Below are 21831 nucleotides of genomic sequence, written 5' to 3' on the forward strand. Positions count from 1 at the left end.
GTCCGTGCCAACCCAGTCTTGGACGTTGTTTCGTCTGATATGTGTTGTGTGTGTAAGTTGCGTCGTTGCGCTCGGCGTCCACCCCCCCCACCGCCTGCTGTCCCGTGCTCCCCCCCCCCCCCCCCCCCCCCCCCCCCGCAGTGATCTGGTTCTGCAAGCAAGACTGGGGCTTTCCCCTGAAGCCCTGACCTGCCCTTGACAGATATGCCCCTGAGAAAGTGCTAGTGCCTGACCCTGTCCAACTGCCACCAAAGCATAAAGAGGACAGAATCACCTTCTAACCTCTCCTGCACTTAGGCCAGCTTCCTTAAAATAAGCTTTGTTTTCAGAAGATATGTTCATTTGAAACTTTGCTACCAAGTAAGTGGCAATATATGTACCTAGGCTATGGGATCATGTGATAATGTATTATTTTGCAATATATTGCTTTATGAGCTTTAAGGAGACATATATGCTATTACTATTATTACATAAGCTTTCTAAAGAGAAAACAAATGTTTTACATATTTTTTCTTCCAGTATTTTTTTTTCCTTGTTAAAATAAAAGTCTGGTTCCCTAGAAAGTCATGGTGTGTGTATTTAGACTTTGAAGTTAAGTGAATTAAACTTGTAAGTTGGACTATTCAGACCCTTAATAGTTTGTTGCTAGGCAACCCAGCACATTCTTAGCCATAACTCACAGTAACTAGACTCACACCATTGAACTATCAGCATCCTATGGGGCTCTTTAAGACAAGTAACTAGCTGGACAACCCCTGCTCTCGCAGCCCTCACTCCCACAGATAACCAGTCTCCCAGGATGAGAAAGGTCCCCATTCCCTTCCTTCTTTAGTCATGAGAGGCTATTGTACAATGACTACTCTTATTAGAAAGCCTGCACCTTGACCAGCACATAGGCATTTGAGTCCTACCCTATTTCATTATGATTGGCCCAAACCTCTGACTACATGCTGACTCAGCAAAGGTGTCCAAAGAGCGGGATTCAGCACTACCTGAAAGCCAATTTGTTCTTTCTGAGATGGCGTGCCTCTGTTGTGACTCATCAAAACCTGGGGAATTTCTATTTAAAAAGGAAAATTTTCTTCCCTCCCTCCCTTTCTCTCTTTTTTGTTTCTTTTGTTAAGCTAGGCCAAACAGAACAGCTCTGCAACAGCAGGTAAAATGCTTTAAGTGTTTTGAAAAAGCTTTTAAGTCACTCTTTATGGAAATGCATTCCCACTTTTCTCTGCCCCGCCTCCCCTCTCCTCTCCCTGCTCCCCCCCCCGCCCCCCCCCCCCCCCCCCCCCCCCCCCCCCCCCCCCCCCCCCCCCGGACTGGATGGGCTTATTTGGGGGCTAGCTATAAAAAGACAACCCGGTGGCAACAATCCACACTGATATTCAAAGAGCAGTGGGTGGAAATGTTATTCATCTGCACTAATGAACCCCATTTGGGATGAATATACAGCACCTTCCCCTAGACACAGTGGCTAACTGCAAAAAATAGCACAGATGGAAAAGTCTTAGGAGCTTAATGTCTCAGCAGCCCATATTACAAATAGAATTGGGGTGGGGGGGGCGCGGTATCTATTCGTGTATTTGAAATATCTCCTTCACCAAGGAAAATAGCCCCAATAATACACAGATCTTCTCACCCTGCTAAGGTCATCCCTGCAAATTCTGTAATAGATTCCTGCCTGCAGTAAATGAATCCATGAGAGGGCAGAATTTGATTAAACTGCTCCAAACTCTCTGCAATGACACAGGTTCACTATTCTCTTTGAAAAGAGGATGATTGAAAAAGTCAGGTAAGAATGAGGAATTAGGGAATAATGGGTAGCCTGAAGGAATATCACCAGGAGGTTATTTTGATGCTGCTGTTACCTTCAAAGTTTTGTAGATTGCAATTTTAAATAGAAAGGTAATTATGAACTTCTCTACTATAATCATAAAAAAGAAGACAAAGTGACACTAGTATTATACAAAATATTTGTGGTATGTGTCCTAGAGGCCACCTGGATGCTGAAACCTATAAAACCAGTGGCTGAACACATGGTCCTGATAACTAGTGGAGTGTAGGTAATGTGTTTTCTATGAAACAGGAAGCTAGCTGATCCAGATCTAAGGGGCCACTCCCTGTCTATGCAAAAGACACTATTTAATCATCCTATCCCTGATTGGAAAAGGGCAGGGGCTTTAGAAAGATCATCAGGTCTCTGACATTCCTAACTTGGGCTTACTGAATTTAAAAAAGACCTCCACCGCTATTTGGGGGAGATAATTTCAATATAATTGCTTTCTTTTGCTAATTTGATTGCATTTTATTCGACACATTTAAAAACGTTATTCTGAGAAAGGATTCTTGGGTTTCGCCAGACTGTCAAAGGGGTCCATGAGGAAGAAGTTTGAGAATCTGTGATTTTAGGCAATTTCCACAGACAATGGGAGCTCTGAAAGAAGCTTTCACGATGTCGTGTACCCCGTGGGTTTGACTTCTGTAACCAGTCTGTCCCAGAAGCAGGAAATAACATGAGGCGGAAGCAGTGGTTAATGAAACACTGTTCTCAGATTAGTCAAGGTCATAGCAGATAAATAATGGCAACTGACAACAGGTAACTCTTAAGTGTTACTGCCAAAATAGGAAACTATTAACTACTTTGGTTTTGTGACTCCCCTCCACCCACTCCCAAAGATGACTCCTACAGCTGCTTACTATTGAACAGGAGTCTAAACAATGACCTTTAGTAAATCTGCTTTCATCTCCCTTAAAAACAATTTGCAATTGCACTCATAAAGTGAGACCTGCTGTGTACAAGAGGATTTGTATAATGCATCTAAATCCTGGGTTTAAACTGTGGTGGTGTGTGGGTGGATCTCTACTAAATCTCTAATCAGATGCTTTCACTGGTGAGCCATTAGATCAGTCAATAAGTCAGTCATTAAACATTTATTAAGCATCAACTACACTAGGGGTAAAAAACAGTCCCTGCCCTCAAGGAGCTCACAATTTAAGATTAGATTCCCTGGCTTCCCATGGGTAGGACCTCTGGGGCTTATGTCTGAATTGGACAGTGGGTTGATTCAAAAGAGGGTCAGTGTCACTCCATCAGTCCATCAGTTTCTACAGCATCAAGGCATCACGATTCTCTGCTGTATTTGTTACCATCTTCATAAGGCATTTTCCTTTGGGTGTCCCTCTCTCTTTTTTTTTTTTTTTGACTCCCTATAATATAGATAGGGGGCTGTGGAGCATTCATTTTGTGGTACCAATGAGTAGGATGAGAAGTGTTAGAGCTGGAAAGGGTCTTAAAAATCATCTAGGCCAATCTTCTTTTCTTTAGAGATGAAGATACTCAGGTCCAGAGAGGAGACAAAAGGTCAGATAGGTAATAGGCATCTGATTTAACCATGGGTCCTCAGGGTCCAAATTCAGGGGAAGGGGTTTTCATTCTTATTTTAAAGGGAAACCAGAATGTGCCTAAATGCTAGGAAAAAACCCCCAATGATATTTTGTTATTTGAAGATTCAGGGCTAATTCTCTGCCATGAATAAAGATAGCTTTATTGTGGGAAATCAGGAGGGATTGTAGTGAGGCAATTTAAAGGGACCATTAATTTCAATGTATATTGTAAGATGGCTTTACATCCTTCACATTAACATGAAGCAAAGAAAGTACAACAGCTTCATCATAGAGATGTTTTGTCCAGTTTGCTTTGAATGCACAGACTTAAAAACCCCTATTGCAGTGAGTACCTTTGTCACAGGCGTGCAAATCAATCTCAACATGTTACAATTCTGCCACCTTGTGGTCATAACTCAAAAGTGCTGATAATGTGAGGAGGGAAAAAAATATCCCCCAAATCAGGACATATTACTGTTTACCTCATTCTGTAAGATGCAAGGCATCTTACTGAATAACTACTTGGGCGAAGATTGTAAGTCTGACAAAGTGACTAACTCTGGGTGGCTTAAGTGGCCGTGTAGAACAGGGTAGAGGCTATGAATGCTGTTCTAGCAAATTGTTTATTGAAGTAGCCAGAGCCATTGATGGATAATGGAACGAGTAACTTTTTACCCTTAGTGCACATTCTGATTATTTCAGGTCAGTAAGAAGAAATAGGCATTTCCCGTTGCTGGTGGATGGATGACCCCAGTGAAATGAAATTTTGATCTCTGCCTAGCATTTAGTTAGCCAGCATTTGTTGGGAACATCTGGTGTGCAGAGTAACAGCCTAGATATGAGTTTTTTTCTTCAAACCTGACTTGAACAAGATGTATCTTTGGACTTGTCATTAGTATGGTCAAGTGTTAAACGGGCAGGGAAAACCTATCATTTTCTCCTTCCTAGATTTCATAAACTTGATAATTGATTTGCGATAAAAATATCTGCAGCAAGTAGTATGCTTTTTTATGATGGCCTCCAATAAATAAACGAGCAAATGCCAAGATTTAGCATTCGGGTGCTTTTCACAACACTACTTTTATTTTATAATATTTTACAATATTTTAAAGAGTGATGACTTCCCTATTGTTTAGTGGGAAATCAAAGTATGACCAGTTCCCTGTCCATGAGCTCTTGGAAATTATAGACACAGCAAAGCCTTCTTTATACATCAGAACAGTTGACTGAAAAAAATAGAACTTCTCGAAGTACTGTGTCTCTGTTCATTTTGCCTTTAAATACTCATCAGTGTCTAGACATATTTGCTCTTTGTTCAGGAAAATGCTGTACTAGCTTTTAAAACAGCAGCATCAGTCCCAAAAGAGAAATAGCTTTCATGGCTACCCAATACAATGCTACTTCTAATATACTCAGCTCAATCCTGCTCTCCCAGCTTTCACATTTCAGCCTCTTGACTGAGGTTAAAAGTTCAACTTTCTGGGCATGTAAACTCACTCAAGCAAAGCAAGCCATAAACAAACACTTGGTACAAATACAATGCATACTTCAAGAGGACTAGTTACCATTGGACAAAATGTTCCACCCCCCCCCCCCATGAGAAATATCCCAGGAGTTTGACAGTAAGGATATAGTATTGCCTCTGTGCTTAAGAATCAAAAGTGCCCTTCTGGGGGTATTTGACTATAATCAGGGAACTTTTAAACTGTATTTCTCAGAATCTTGGTCTTCCCTCTGATAAGAATGGAGGTTTTATGAGAAAATATTGCTGCCTGTGCTAGTTTCCACTTAAAATAGTAAATTTGAAAACATGAATGTTTCAAAAACACTTGGTTTGTGAAGCAGTCATTTTCAGTATGAAAACAGGCTTTCTCAATTCTCCTTTATCCCAGGGGTCCTCTATATCACCAGGTCCCTCAGACTAGCTTACAGATTGTTCTGTGGTTGGATCTGTCTGGGAAATGATGTTGGAATCCTTTGTAGTACTGTTTCTAGAGTTCCTTGGGTGTATGCTTTGGCATAGAACTGTCCTTAGAATGTGGTAAATACAAACAGCAATATGGCTTTGTGTTTTTGGAGGGGTAAAAAAGGGGTACAGGGAGGAGGCAGATGTTGCAATGATTAGTAGATGCAAATGACTCAGGCACTTTCTGGGGAAAAGGAGTAGGTGCTAACCAGCTGGACTTCAGGTTCATACACACACACATACACACACATATGTAGTTCCCAATTTACAAATAGGTTGTGTTATATATGTTCCTAATTTAAAAACCATATGAGACACTACTATTCCTGATTTCATTTCATCCCACAAGGAAGAACTGGTTGCTAATGTTTGTTGAATTTAATTTCCCATTTATTAACCTGTCTTCTGTCCTGCAACCTGTCCTGCAACATGTTCTAATATGGAGTTAATTATAATATTGTCTACTTTATAGGGTTATTGTGAGGACCAAGTGAGACAATACACACAAAAACATATACATACATATGTATACTTATAATAAAATATTGGATATGATGATGTTACTGATGAAAACTGTTTATGTACAGAGTTATTATAGGTGGCATTGTGGTGCAATGGTTAGAAAATCAGTCTTAGAGTAAAGAAGACCCAAATTTCATTCCTCCTTCTGACATGGCTGTGTGACCCTGGGTAAGTCACTTATTTAAATTCTTGGTCCTCCAAGTTAATTTTTCAAAACTTTAAGTTGCAAAGCAGGTATCAACCTGCACAGGTATCTAGAGTTTCTTCATCAGGGAGTTACCCATGTCAGTGAAATTACAGGTATGGTTCACCCCAAAATATGTGGAATATTGCTGAAGGGGCTGGGAGAAATAGCAAGTTTAGACAATGTACTCCCTATGATAATGGAACTTATTGGGTCTGCTGGAGGATTCTCAGTGGTATGCTAGTAAATGTTCAACAACCAGCTCTAAAAATGTATTCATGACATACTTTTAAGTTTAATATTCATTATTATCATTTTCTCCATCACTTTCTTAAGTCTAAAAAATCATCGTAACAAAAAAATCAAGCTCTGATTTGTCGTGTTTGCTGATTTCTAAGGTGCAAATGCTCATGGTGAAAATTTAACAATGAGTTCTCATGAGCTAGTTCCAGAACACCTCTGGATAGGACAACATTTAATTCTATTATGTCTCAAGTTGCATTCTAAGAGGGTAAAAAGACAAAAAGGATAGCAGTTCCTGCCCTGCACTCCCAGACAATAGCTATAATAGAAAATATGATACATATATTATAATAAGCCCTAAATAATATGGTGACTATGGGAATGGAGAGGAGGGAAGAGATATTGTGGAGCTGGAATTGATATGACATGGTAACTGATTAGATATGAGAGATGAGGAAATGACAAGAGTGATCATTCAAAAGATTTCAGACTTGGAAAACTGGGTTAATGATGGTGTTGTGTTGTCTTATGGGGGTAATAGTCAAGGGAAGAAGAGTTGGCCATAGTTATATATGTACCCTAGACTTTAGGAAAACATCATTCCAGAAGTTCAGAGAAATGAAAAACAATTCCATGTCTAGAAATTCTAGAAAGAGTGCATCTCTAGAGAAATGGATAGGGTTAGACACTGGATCTGTGTGTATCAGTGTAGAGGAACCTCAAAATGAAGAATTTCCTACTTCCCTCTGTTCAGTATCTCCTCTTTATTCTGTCTGTATCTTATTTGTATATAAAGATATATAAATTTTGCATGTTGTCTTCCCCATTAGATTATGACCTCCTTGAGAGTGGGGACAGTTTTTTTTTTTGCCTCTTTTTGTATCTCTAGCACTTAACACAGCATCTGGCACACAGTAGGTGCTCAATAAATGTTTATTGTTTGACCATCTGACAATATGACTGGCAACCTCTCTGCATCTGCAGAGCTGCCTAGAAGAACACTAGGAGGCTAAGTGCCTTAAAGCTCAGAGTTACTTATATGTGTCGGAGGTAGGACGTGAACCCGAGCCTTCCTGGCTCTGAGACCACCTTCTAACCATTACAACATGGCGGCCTCTGAGAGGGAAAAGGGAAGCGAACACACACACACACACATTTGTATCATATTTATATTGTCTACTATGTGCCATGTAGTATGTTAAGAGCTCATATATATATATTTTATTTTGTTTTGGAGAGGGGAAGGCAAGGAGGCAATTGGGATTAAATGACTCGCCCAAGGTCACAAGTAAGTGTCAAGTGTCTGAGGCTGGATTTGAACTCATGTCCTTCTGACTCCAGGGCTGGTGCTCTATTCACTGCATCACTTAGCTGCCCCTTTCTTGTATTTTTTTTTTTGGCTTATTGGAGGGGGAAGGTAGGGCAATTGGGGTTAAGTGACTTGCCCAAGGTCTCACGGATAGTTTTGTGTTAAGTGACTGAGGCCGAATTTGAACTCAGGACCTCCTGACTTCAGGGCTGGTGCTCTACTCACTGCGCCACCTAGCCACCCCTCTTTATATATATTTTAAAAGAAATATCTCATTTGAGACTCATAAGAATCCTACAAGGTATGTGCTATTATTATCCCCATTTTATAGTTGAGGAAATTTAGAGAAATAGAAGTTAAGGGACATATTCAGGATCACAGAGCTAGTAAATGTCTGGAACTGAATTTGAACTCAGGTCTTCCTGATCTGAAGTTTGCTATATTGGTTTAGTACTCTGTCAACTATGCCACCTGCTGCCTCTGAGAGAATAGAGGAATAGAAGACTCCAAAATGTGCAATTCCGATTCTCTATCATCACTAATCTCAAGGAAGAAAAGGGGATAACACTGGTGATGTACCAGAAAAAACATTCAATTTGGAGTCAGAGAATCTAGGTTTACAGCTCATTGGCATGGAATAAGCATTACTGCTTATTCAATTGGGTCAAGTCACTTAATTCCTCAAACTCCTACCTTTCTCATATGAAAAACTGGAATAGAGGCTCTCTAATTTCCTCCAGTTCTAAGTCCTAAGACTGAAGTAAACCAATGGGACTACATACAGAATGCTCTAATGAGCTCAGATTTGTACCTTAAAAACTACACAAAGAAAAGACTGAGGGGCAGCTAGATGGCGCAGTGAATAGAACACCAGCTCTGGAGTCAGAAGGACCTGAATTAAAATTTGGTCTCAGACACTTAACACTTACTAGCTGTGTGACCTTGGGCAAGTCACTTAATCCCAATTGCCCTGCCTTCTCTCCTCCAAAAAAGTAAAAAAAAAAAAAAAAAAAAAAAAAAAACCAAAGGAGGCACACATAACTGATGGCCAAAAAAGAAAAAAAAAAGGGACATAAGAAGCTTAGGGAAAAAAAAAATGTCCCAGTTAATAAAATGGCTTTCTTTTCTTGCTATGTTCAGAATAAGAAGATTAACAAGCAAAGGAGATGTCTATATTAATATAGTTTCCCCTTTCCCAGGCTATGACCAGATAGCAGGTTTTTCTGATTGGGCTTTTTAATGGATAGCACAATTTTAGTACTATAGTATGGCACAGTGGGGAAAGTACTGGATTTGGAATCAAAGGGCTTGTGCTAAAATTCCAACTCTGCTGCTCACTACCTCTATGACCTTGGACAGAGTACTGCATCTCTTGGGGCCTCAATTATGTCATCTGTAAAATGAGGGGTTAGAATTAGATGGGCTCCGACGTCCTTTGTCACTCCAAATCCATGCTTCAGTGATGAATTGGTGTCAAACTAATTGCAGAGGAAACCGAACTATTTGACTCTTACTTTCTTCCCCACCGAGAATGATTTTTCTATCTAGAAGGAGTGGGAAGAGAAGGGAAGAAGCATTTATACAGCACCTACTATGTGCTATATAAATAAAACAAAAGCACTTTACAAATAGAGAATATTAAAAGGGTACTAGGCCAGCTATGTGATGTAGTAGATAGAAAGCTGGGCCTGGAGGCAGGAAGATTCATCTTCCCAAGGTCAAATCCAGAATTTACTAGCTCTGTGACCCTGGGAAAGTCACTTAAGCCCATTTGTCTCAGTTCCTCATCTGTAAAATAATCTGGAGAAGGAAATGACAAACCACTCTAGTGTCTTTGCCAAGAAAACCCCAAATGGGATCATGAAGAGTCAGACATGACTGAATAACAACAGCAGCAAAAGGGTGTACTATATCTGTACTGTTTGAATTGAGATCCTATCTCTAGGCCTGAAGAAATTGCATCCTAGAGTAAATGGAAGACTTTGTAGGTGTTCTCAAGGAACCATTTACAGTGATTTTTGTAAGCTCATGGCCAAGAGGATCGGCTCAAAAAATCATTTTCGGGAGGACATAATAGCTGTCTTTAAACTTCTGAAGGGCTGTCATGGGGGAGAAGAAGGATTAGATTTTAATGCTTCAGAGGGCAGAAGTAGAAAAGAAAGATGGAAGCCAACGGGTGACATTTAAAGAAACCAGTGTATCCATATCTCTATGTATATTATGTCATAACAATCGAATATGAGCTTCTTCACCTCTGGGGCTGGTGTTTTGTTTTGTTTTGCTTTATTTTTTTGTCTTGTTTTTACATTCTCATTGCCTAGCCCAAGGGTCTCCCACAGAGTAGGTGCTTTACAAATGTTGGTTGTTGAAACTGGAGAAAAATGACTTTTCTTGGAGATTCAAATCCTGCCTCCGATATTTAGTGGCTGTGGGATCCTGGGCAAGTTACTTTAACCTTTTTCAGCCTCAGTTTCCTCAACTGTAAAATGGAGATAGTGATAGCGCTTGCCTCCCAGGATTGTTGTGAAGATCAAATAACACATGTAAAGAAAGCATTTTGCAAACCTGAAAGAGCTCTATAAATGGTAGTTATCACCATCATTATTTTTGTTATTCTTGTTGATGCTGTTATTGTTTCAATTAGCAGTAGTAGCCTTTTAGATCTGCCTTGTCAAATGTCAACTCTTATGGGTTGAGTTCATGGAATGAATGAATTGGAAGAAGAATAATGTGAAAGATTATTCCTATTTCAAAATGCTATGACCTGATGATCTGAGCTTTATTTAGGTGAAAAGAAATATTAATCTGTGGAGTCTCAAAGCATAATCTAGTTTGACTCACATTTCTTGAGAGAGATGATTAGCCCAAAAAAAGAAATAAAATTAAATAATAATATTTCAGAGGTACCTATTGTTCCTTTTTAGTAATAATATTATTATTTCCATCTTGATGCTTGAATAAAGCATCATAAAACATAATAAAAACTTACATGAGCAAGAATAGGTGTTGGTGGTGGGGAGGGGAATTTTGGAAGGGCTGGTGTGATCTCTTTATCCTCTTCAAGGCCAAAGTCAGGTGGGAAAACAATTTGCTCGGGAGGAACTTCAGCCTCTCCTTCACCAGGTTTGTGATCTATACAGCGACCAATGTCTGCATTTTTGAAGGACACGGGTTGAGCAAAGTCCATCGGGCTAAAGGGATACAAGGAAAAGGTGAGATTTATACCTTAATTTGTTTGTGTTGTTCACTCACAGAAAATATTGGTCACTCTAGTTACTACTTTGAAGTACACAATATAAATCTGGATTTGACTTCAATGTTTTTAACTTTCTCCTTATCTGTTTCCAAAACTGTATTTGTGCCTGGAATCAAACCTATTTCTCCCATAACACACAAAACTGAATGAATGAATAAATGATAAAAACATTTATTGAACACTTACTAGGGAAAGATTTATATACATATATATATATATAATATAAAATATATAAGTATGATATTTATGCAAATATGATTTATCACATATGTATATCTTTCCTTCTTCTTTGATTTCACTAGTTGCACTGCAAATGATCACAGTGCAACAGTTATGATGATCTTGGTAGAAATAATAAAAGAGAATGGAGGTTTACTTACATGGAGTTAATAACAAGGTTCCATATACAGCCTTCAAAAGGAGGTATAGTTCTGAGCGGGGGAGGTTGAAATGAAGATGGAGAACCTCCTACAAAGAGTTTTTTAATGGTAATAGTCTGTTCCACTGTCAGGTTCTGCATATGCTTTCTGTCTTCATCCACTTGGACAGTAAACATGCTGATGAAATGTCAAAAATACAAATAAAAAATACATGAGGTTTGGAAATTGACTGTTTATGGCCATCACTTTGCTCCCACCCACTGTAGCCATGAATGAACTGAAATGGAATGATTAGGAGCATTAAGCAAATGTTATTGTCTCTCAGGATCTCCTTGTTTGCCTCCTTCATTAACTTTCTCTCTAAGAGCTCAACAAGGCCAGACAGTGATGTTGCAGTAATATTATCCTCTGGTTGAGATGGCAGTTGTGGTCTGCAGCCTGATAACACTGCCATGGTGAGACCCTAGACTTCTCTACTGTGAAATAATGTCTAATCTTACAGGGCTCAGTGGGTTTACAGCAGCATAGGGTCACATTTGGCTTTCCTCTTTATTTCTTGGTTTGTGCTACCTATTATCTTCTTGCTATGGGACAAACAGCACTCCAGAGTGCTTAGATTGCATGAATACACAGCATGGCAAAAATATACTGTACATTTTACAGTGGATTTCAGGTGTCATTTCTCTATGACTGACCAGAAAGAGCAAGGAAGGAACATTATTGCTAATTTCCCAACTTCAGTGACTTTCTGTAGTGGACACTCATTGACTTTTCTTAATTGATTTCCACAAGATAAAAAAAATAAATTACAAATAGGGAGGCAATGCATTCATTTACCAACAGCATCAGCTCACATAAGAAAGGATTACAGAGGCAACAAAGGATGATAACTATATTCCATACTTTTCCCCTTGCATAAGAAAGAGATAAGATGGAGACATGGGACCATTGCTGTCAAAGAGTAAGGACAGACAGACAGACATGGAGGTTCTTTATTGGGAGAGATTAGGGCAAGTAATGAAATGCTTTTTTTTTATGTGGGGAAACAAAACAAAACAAAATGAAAAAAAAACTATGGGGGTGGAAAACCTGGGCAGAGTATGGGCTTCTTATATTTGGGGGAGGGGGTGGGAAACAAATGTGGCATAGTAGAAAGAGCATTGACTCTGGTTCAATTCTTATCTTTGACACTGTCTAACTGTGTCATCTGGGGAAAATCATTTCACTTCCCTGGGCCTTGGCTTCCTTATCTATAAAATAAGAAGGTTGGTTGAATTACATGACCTCTGAGGTCACTTCTGGTATCTAGTTCTATGATGACATCAATTAGGAAAGCAGTATATTATAAGCTGAATTACTTTGGAGAGTCACTGAACAGCTTTTTCATCTTTGGGCAATGAGGCTAAGAGAGACAAAATTAAAAGTCTCTTAAGTATGGATAGATCTAGTTCTAGAACATTGTCTTAAAAGGATGGCCAATACAAACATTCCATTGTTCAGTAATATTTCAAAGTGGAAAAACGAAGTGTGGAAACAATAGAAGAAAAAAGCATCATATTATCCATATTCCATTGGACTCTGAAATGTAGCCTCTTGTTGGCAAAAACTGTAGGGTAGAGGTGGTTAACCTGTGGCTTTGAGGTCACATGTGGCCTTCTAGTGCATCCCTTTGACGGAATCCAAACTACACAGAAGAAAAGGACCTAGAGGGCTACATGTGCCTCAAGGCCACAGGTTCCCCACTCCTGCTACAGGGTATGAAAACTATTGCCAGGAGATTTTTTTTTCATTAATTCTAAGAAAACAGAGGTTTTTGGGTAACATGTGAATCATGATTAAGCAACTTCTTTTCTGGCTAAAAGCTTTTTAATGAAGCACCTTATTTTCAGCTGACTCCCTCTAATGCCATAACAAAATATTTATCAGAGCTGCACCATTAAGGATTAGTCAAGGAGAATAAGCCTCCACCTCTTACTCATAGGTCTACTATATGGCCCCAGCTCTATTTTGGTCAGAAATAGCAGAAAATGTTTTTGTGAATCTCATTAAACCTCCTGAGGTATAGCAACTAAATTTAGTAAAGGTCTCAATACTGGGTTTCTGTTTGTTTTAAGGATTTTAGGGCTTGTTCCTGGTTATTTTTTCCATTCTAACAGTGTTGATCCTGAATTTCTACTTTAACCGTTTTGTACAGGAGGGCCTAGATAAAATTCTATTCATTTGTACCTTAGCATTTATGTGTTCAACAAATCATATATTGGACACCCACTGTGGGCAAGGCACTATATTGGTATTTGGGCTGTGATCCACTGATTCTAACAGTGAGCATTTCCTAAGGCTCTGTACTAGGTACATTGTCGTCCTTGTAGTCATTGTCTCCCCCTCCCCTCCCCTCCCCTTTCCTCTCCTCTCCTCTCCTCTCCCCTCTCCTCTCGTCTCCTCCCATGTTTCCTCATATTAATAGGAGGGAGTAGAGCTAGAAATCCTGTAAAGTCTCTTCCAGCTTCAAATCTGTAAACCCACGAACTCCCAGATCTATATTGACTCCAGTCTTTCTCCTGAGTTTCAGTACTATATTACCAACTGCTTTTTAGACTTCTCCATCCATAGGCATCTCAAACTTAATATGCTCAAAATGGAATTCATCTCCCCTCCCTCACCCTACCAACCATCCTCCCCGCTTTATTTGTTATTGTATTTCCAGTGCTGTACACACAGCAGGTAATAAAATAGGTTTTGAATAACTAATCTTTGGATTCAGCTTTCAATATTCGTATCCTTTCTCCAAAATTCCTTTTTGCTGTTGAAAATTCCACCATACTTAATATTATCAAGGTTTGAAACTTTGGCATTATTAACAATTCTTGACTTCCCTCATTCTTTGTATCGAGTTGGCTGTTAAGTCTTATCAGTTCTATCTCCATAACATCTCCTGCATCTGTTCCTTTCTCTCCATCACCCTAGTTCAGGGCCCCATCTCCTCTTGCCTGGACTAATGACACTGTCTCCTAATTTGTCTCCCTTCTTGCAGTTGTCAAATATAATTAGCTTAAAACAGTTCTGACCATGTCACTACTTTGTTCAAGAAGCCATTGCTCCTTATTGCCTCTAGAATATTAAATATAAATTCTCTCAAAGGATCTTTGTCATTGCTTGGCTTCAACGGAGCTTTTCACACTTATATCTCATGACTCCACTTCCTGCATTCTCCATTTTATCCAAACTGGTCTACTTACTTTTCCCTGAAGTCAACATTCCACTTCCTATCTCTATGTAGGTGATTCCCCCTCCCCTCTGCTTTTAAGACTCATTAACTTCTTTCACGGGTAACTTCAGCTGCTGTTTCCTAAGGGAAGCCTTTTCTGACTCCTTCTTCAAATTATATTATATCTACTTTTCAATGTAAATGTACTGTTCACTGATAGAATGGAAGCTACCTAAGGACAGGGATGACTTTCATGATAAAATAATGCCTTTCACATAGTAGGTAGGTGCTTAATGGATTTTGCACAACTATTCTTTGGACTCTTAGATCTTAATATTCAACAGGGTATTGAATTATATGAAAAGGTGACTAGACTTATTTTACCTGGTCCAGGAAGGGAAGAGTAGAAACAATGGGCAGACATTACATAAAGGTAGATTTCATCCTTATAATGGGAAAAAAAAACCCAACCCACAATACTTCCTTACATTAGAGCTATCCAAAAACTGATATAGCAAATCTTCTGTCACAGTCTTTTAAATGAAGGTTGGATGACTGCTTCATAAGAAGGTTATAGAGGGGATTCATGCCTTTGCATCTATGATAATCTACTAGCTAAATTACTAAAACTTACTTGTTTTCTTGACCTAGTAATGAAAAGTGTTTGCTTGAGAAAGGAGTATTTTATTGTGCTATACTTAGGATCATGGATTTAGAACCAGAGGGGACCTCAGAAGCCATTTAAGACCAATCTCTTTATTTTACAGATGAGAAAATGGTGGCCATAGAGGTTAGCCTTGCTCAAGGTTACACAGGTAGCAAGTGTTAGAGGTAGATTGTAAGCTCCTTGAGGGCAGGAATTATCTTTTGTCTCTTTTTGTATACCAGATACATGCGGTTGAGTCTCAGTAACCTGACTTGCTAAGGGGAGAGTGTGATTTGAAGTTACAATCCAAATGCCTATTCCTCAAGGCCCTAAAATACACTCAATGTGTGGATTATGGGTATTGTATACCTAGAGATGTCACAGTTCACTTTCATGTTCTCATTTAGTATCTGTTGCTTAAGTGCTTAGGAAAAGGAGTAACCCATAAGAATATAGTGAAAACCTTTTTTTCTGTAATGTTTGATTGGGCCCCTTGATAGTTTCCTTCTAAAGTCTTTTAAAAAATATTTATTTGTTTTTGTTAATCCTCTCTTTAAAATTTAATAGGTTGGTGAACTATTATGGGGAATCCGTGGAAGGGTATAAGGAGAAAATCCTGTGGTCTTCAGCCTGTAGGGCTCCTAGGTGGTAGCAAACCTGAGAAACCTAGAGGACAAACCCTGTAGATTGTCAGTCAGTCAAGTCCTGGGTTGGCTTGCATGAAGATAAAATGGTGTCATGAGGTGGGGATATAGAAGGGAACTGTGGTATTCATAATACCCAGTAAACTCAGTTCACAGAATGAGTATGTTTGGAGGACTTGAGGAAGAAATGCTCAGAGTGCAAATCCCAAGTCATATATTCCCCCTCTCTAAGTTCCAAAATAAGTGGAAAACTCCCAATCAATGTTATAGTACTGGTTTTTAATCCAATTCTGTGACTCCAGAGAAGACCATGGGAAAGAAAGTCATGAGTCAACCTAGCCAGTTGACCTACTTGTCTAAATGGAGATTTTTTGCTTGGAGCATTTAACATTGACTTGGCATTACTTGTTGCTGAGGTGGACTGTCTAGGAGGTCAGGAGGGTCAAATGGTAGCTTGTCTCTTCAATGATATGATAGTTAGAAGTACCTCAAGTCCTTTTGACATTTCTATATAGACAGCTTAGATTTGGAAGTGTATGGAAACAAACTATTGAGAGGCATCGATCTTGAGAATTTTACCACTGACCCTGGTTGGAGGTTCCAGTGAAGATTTTTAATCCAGTGATTTTACAAGAGCTTTTCCTGATTCCCCTCCATCCCAGATTCTGGTATTTCCCCCCCCCCCAGGTTACTTTGTATTACTTTGTATAATTTTTCTAGGCTTATAACAAACAATTAGCCTTCAGACAGCCAAATCAACCTCCTTATTATTCCTCACTCAGGTAACTTCATCTCCCATCTTTCTGCCTGTTCTCCATCACCAGAAATGTACCTCGTTCTCCCCTTTGCCTCTTAAAATACCTAGGTTCATTTCAGACTCAGCTGAAGCATCACCTCCTACAGGCCCTTGCCAGTTGCTAGTCCCTTCTCCCATTACCTTGTATGCCTTTTGTGTATCTTGCCTGTCTGTCCATCTCTTATATACCTCTATATCTATCATCTGTTGTGTCCCCTGAAAGAATGTAAGCACTCCGAGGGAAGGTAGAGACTGTTTCACTTTTGTCTTTGTATCCCTAGCATCTAGCATGGGATCTAGCATCCCTAGCCCATGCTGGGTACTTAAAGGAATTTTCATTGACTACTTGATTTAGTTTCAAATAAAAAAGAAGTCACCTCTTTCGTTCAAGATTTTTTAAGAAAGAAAAAATAAAAATTAGCAGTTGCAGTTCATGAAGAGTGAATCATGAAGTTCCTAAAACCATATGTGATCTAAGGTGGAAGGCTTCGAGCAGAAGATAAAAGGGGAGGGATGAAACCTTCTGCTGAGCGTTAAAATAAAGTGAGATTGGTTTCTCGTGAATTTTGTCCATATGGTCTGTGTATTTTGGATTGGACTAACATGATGCTGAAATTCATATTTTGTTGCACTGTCAGGAAACAGTTTCTTTTTCTTTACTTCGGAGCAAACTTTCTAAATTGTTTTTTATAGGCTTCATTCTTAAGTATCCTTTCCCAGATCCCAAGGGTAAGGTCTAGTCTAGGGAAAGTAATGATGGCACAAAAACAGAGGTTCTGAGGGTGAGACCACAGGGATGCTGATTGCTGGGCAGCCGTGGGGCAGCCTGAAATACAGGGCTCTGAGCCTGCAGTGGGGCCTCAGCAAAGTACCTCCAGGCCCCCAGATGGTCTTCTATGTACTGGCCCTTCCTGAGAAGCGCATGCTGAAGACAAGCTACTGTCAGCACTATTTTCAGTGCTAGAACCAAATAGCCCACCCTGCTGTAGGAAGGACAAATAGGAAAGATGTAGCAGAGCCTACTGTACTGCAAGAAAGGCTGTTCCTCCTCCTCACCTCCAGCCTTTTTAATTTTTTTAGTTCATAGGAATATAGATTTAGAACTGGAAGTCATTGAGTCCAAGTCTCTCATTTTCCAGAGCGGGAGACTGAGGCCCAGGGAGGTGACTGACATAGGTAGCAAATGTCAGAGCCAGGATCCGACCTGACATTCTTTTCTCAACGTGCTATACTGCCTCTTCCTAGCTACAATATTGAAATAATTGTTAAGAATATGTTACCACGGGAATACTTAAATTTTGACTTGAACACTAATTAGTAAGTACCAACTGTGTGGAAGGTCCTGGAGGAGGGTGGCTTCCTTAAATAAGACCAGTCCTGGCAGAAAAGAACCATACCCTCCCAACATTATTACACATTACTTTCTTCCTTACATATTGTTCCTCATCATTTATCATCCTACTGCATTTGCACTGGGTGGCCCACCTTCCTAAAATGGGCTGCTTCCTCATCTCTTATCTCTCTTGTGGAGCAGGTAGGTTGGTGGAGTGGATAGAGTGCTGGGACTGGAGTCAGGAAGACCTGAATTCATGTCCAGCTTCAGACACTTGCTAGCTGTGTGATTCTGGGCAAATCACTTAACCTCTAACTACCTCCGTTTCCTTAATTGTAAGATTGGGGTAACAATAGCACATACCTCCCAGGACTGCTGTAAAGCTCAAATGAGATAATATTTATAAAGTATTTAGTATAGTGCCTTAAAGAGGTACTTAAGAAATCAATTCTTCCTTCTTTCCTTCTCTCCTCCCTTCCTCCCTTTCCTTCCTCCCTCCCTCCCTCCCTCCCTCCTTCCCTTCCTTCCTCCTTCTTTCCTCCTTCCTTCCTTCCTTCCTTCCTTCCTTCCTTCCTTCCTGGCTCATTTGACCCTTCACTCCCATCCCATACTAGTGATTCCCTGTTCCCACCCTTCTCCTCCTCCTTCTCTCCATGTTGTCATCACAAATCACCCCTCTTCCATTAGACTGTAAACACCTAGAGAACAGAAACTGTTTCACTTTTGTCCTTGTATACCCCAAACCTAGTATCTTGCCAGGAATATAGTAGGTGTTTGTTGATTTATTGCTTGACTGACTAGGTTTTAGAGTCAAGGAGTTATAGAACCATATTCTACTTACATTATTTTTGTGCCTTGGGTGTGGGTAGGGAGGGTTGGGGAAGATAGAGAGGTAATGGTCAGGAAGAGAGGGAGCACCCAGAAAATCTGATTAATTCATGTGTCACCCTGAGTACAATATTTGTAGGAGAGGGTAGCAGAGACTGGCCACCTTCCTTCTCTTTAGAAGAGAATTTTGTTACTGTGAGTCCTTTCTTCCCTCCCCTCCCTCTCCATCATGTCCCAAACTCCCTTGAAAGACATTTTGCTGAAGGTGCTGCTCCAGATTGGGGGATGGGGAGAGTGGAAGACAGAAAGGCAAGAGGACAAGGGAGAAGAAAAGAATGCCTTCGGCCTCCTCTCTTGGGAGTATGGAAAAGTGAGCTCTATGGTGGTAGCTAAGCCTTCCCCAGGAAAGTGGGGCATGTCCTACTCCAAATTCAAGGGGTTCCTAGGGATACAGACAGGTAACTTAAGTACAGTGAGCCATTCCAGAACCCTGATATTTTTCTGATAGAGATTTTTGAATAGAGGAAAGGGAACAAAAATATGAGGGTGGAGAGGGATAAACATCTTAGTTCTCCAGTAGTCAATAAAAAATGAATTATTATCTCTCTCTCTCTCTCTCTCTCTCTCTCTCTCTCTCTCTCTCTCTCTCACACACACACACACACACATATATAAAGTAAAATGTCTGATCATTTTGCTCTTCATTCTAATGCATGAACAGGTATTCTCAGTTCCTTTCCTAGAGTCTAAGTACTGAGATGTTCATCCTATTTTGATCTGCAAGTGTTTTCTGAGACAATATGGTAGAAAATGTGTTTCAGTTTCAGCACCAGATTCAGTGGCTATACACTGATGTGTCCACTACACTACCAGATAATTATCTGTGAACAAAATTGTTTGTTTATATGGACAATTAACTGAGTGAAGAGCTTTCAATGTACACTGTGCTTAATCTAATAAAAGCTGAATTGATGGTTTACAGCTGGGAGGTTAGATTCAATAAATCCCCTTCTTACAGAAACACCTGTTCAAAGGACGCCACAGTGCAGGAACCAGGCCTTGGGGGATTCAATGTGGCCTGGGATTTTTAGTGATAACTTCTTAGAGAGAACAAGTGTGGCAGAATGAATAAGAGAGCGAGTGAGTGAGCAAGCGAGCAAGAGAGAGAGAGAGAGAGAGAGAGAGAGAGAGAGAGAGACAGAGAGACAGACAGACAGACAGACAGAGAGAGAGACAGAGACAGAGACAGAGAGAGACAGAGACAGAGACAGAGACAGAGAGACAGAGACAGAGAGACAGAGAGAGAGAGACAGAGAGAAAGAAACACAGAGAGAGACAGAGACAGAGAGGGGAGAGACAGAAAGACAGACTGCCTCAATATGTAGAAAAGACCTAGGTTTGAAGTGTTGCCTCTCTGGGTGATCCTGGGCAAGTCACTTAACCTCCAAGGGCCCCAGGAGCCACTCTATATTGGTAGATGCAGTTTCCACATGAGGAATTCCATAACCAATGAAACCACAGGTCTGAACCAAAAAAAGAAAATTTCTGAAAATTTGATTACTAAAATATTTTGAGAACAGCAAGTTCCAAGGGTATTTTTATGCTTGTGGTCATTAGGCTTTTTTTTTTCTTTTTCTTTCTGTGAGAACTGGACTAAAGTCAGATACAGGACTTAAAAACTATTCAAGCAGACCTTTTTCACTCTTCTAAAGCTTTTTTGGGCAGCTAGGTAGCACAGTGTATCAAGTGCTGGGCTCAGAATCAGGAAGACTCATCTTCCTGAGTGCAAAACTAACCTCAGACACTTACTAGCTGTGCAGCCCTGGGCAAGTCACTTAACCCTGTTTGCCTCAGTTTCCTCATATACAAAATGAGCTGGAGAAGGAAACAGCAAACCACTCCAGTATCTTTGCCAAGAAAATCCCAAATGGGGGTGAAAAAAAGTCAGATATAACTGAAAATGATTGAATAACAACAACTACAAAGTATTTCTGAAGAATTAGGCAAACTAACAAACACTCATTAAGCACCTTTGGTGTATTCCAGGGGTAGAAGAAAGGTGACATATTTAGATCTAAACCGTCAAGAAACTCAAGATGACATAGCCAAATTTCTCTTTTACATGTTTATGTCTGAATCTTAGACTAGTTACAGTAGGTGGAAGAAACTGATAACAAGATTTAGAACTGAAGGATTTTAGAGATTAGTCCAATCTCATCATCATATAGAAAGGAAAACTGAGGCCCAGAAAAATTAAATGACTTTCCCCCAGGTCACACAGGTAATAAATTCAAACCTAAATCTGAATTCCAAACCGTGCTTTTATCACTGCTTTATTTTATGTCCAGACAGTTCAAGTGAGATTCTCACTACCTCTGAGCCAGTGGTCATTTGGAATGATTAGCTAGTCCTGACTGGATGGACCATCTCTAATTTAAGCAAGGCAGCCCATGAAATCTCAAATGTTCACTTCACAAACATTTATTGAGTAACTATTAGGAAAAACCTCCCAAACAAAACACCCATGCCAATCCGTAAAGGATAAACAAAGATAAATAAGACACTGTCCAATTCTTCCAAGGAATTTCTATTGTCTTGCCTCTTTTTCTAACTCAAGTAGTTCTTTGTCTGACATGCTTTCTACTCTTCCGGCTTCTCCCATTTTCATTTGCTTTAATTGCTATCCTTTTTGTAAGGTTCAGATCATTTGTCACTTGGGTCATGAAGCCATTCCTTACTTTCTCTGCTCTTCCATTCCTCTTCCCCCTTATGGCAAGTGAACTTTCCCTTCTGTAAACTTCCTAAGAAATCTGCTTTGCTCGTCATTTACCTTGTATTACAGTTATTCATGTACATGCCATGTCCCCTCATTAGACTGGAAAGTTGAAGGCAATGACTAGTTGTTTTCTGCACATTATCTTTCTTTTTTTCTTTTTGGCTTTTTTTTTTTGGAGGACAATTGGGGTTAAGTGACTTGCCCAAGGTCACACAACTAGGTTTTTTTTTGGTGTGTGTGTGTGTGTGTGTGTGTGTGTGTTAAGTGTCTGAGGCAGAATTTGAACTCAGGTTTTCCTGACTCCAGGGCCAGTGCTCTATTCACTATGCCACGCCATCTGCACATTATCTAGGAAATTTAATAAT

The 21831-nt window shown here is 39.9% G+C and overlaps 1 protein-coding gene across 1 annotated transcript in view; it reads right to left on the reverse strand.

Moving 5' to 3' along the window:
* The window catches only part of LAMA2 (laminin subunit alpha 2), an 831335-nt gene that overhangs the window by 18971 nt on the left and 790533 nt on the right, over positions 1-21831 (reverse strand). Inside the window, exons 55-56 of the mRNA XM_069077437.1 lie at positions 11239-11415; positions 10592-10793 (exon numbers count right to left, since the gene is read on the reverse strand). Of these exons, the coding sequence (XP_068933538.1) occupies positions 10592-10793; positions 11239-11415 (379 nt within the window). The remainder of the gene's footprint in view (positions 1-10591; positions 10794-11238; positions 11416-21831) is intronic.

Source organism: Petaurus breviceps, unplaced genomic scaffold, assembly GCF_028583685.1.
Source record: "Petaurus breviceps papuanus isolate PSGF00001 unplaced genomic scaffold, PetGlider_PUasm1.0 90977, whole genome shotgun sequence".
NCBI classification, from domain to species: Eukaryota; Metazoa; Chordata; class Mammalia; order Diprotodontia; family Petauridae; genus Petaurus; species Petaurus breviceps.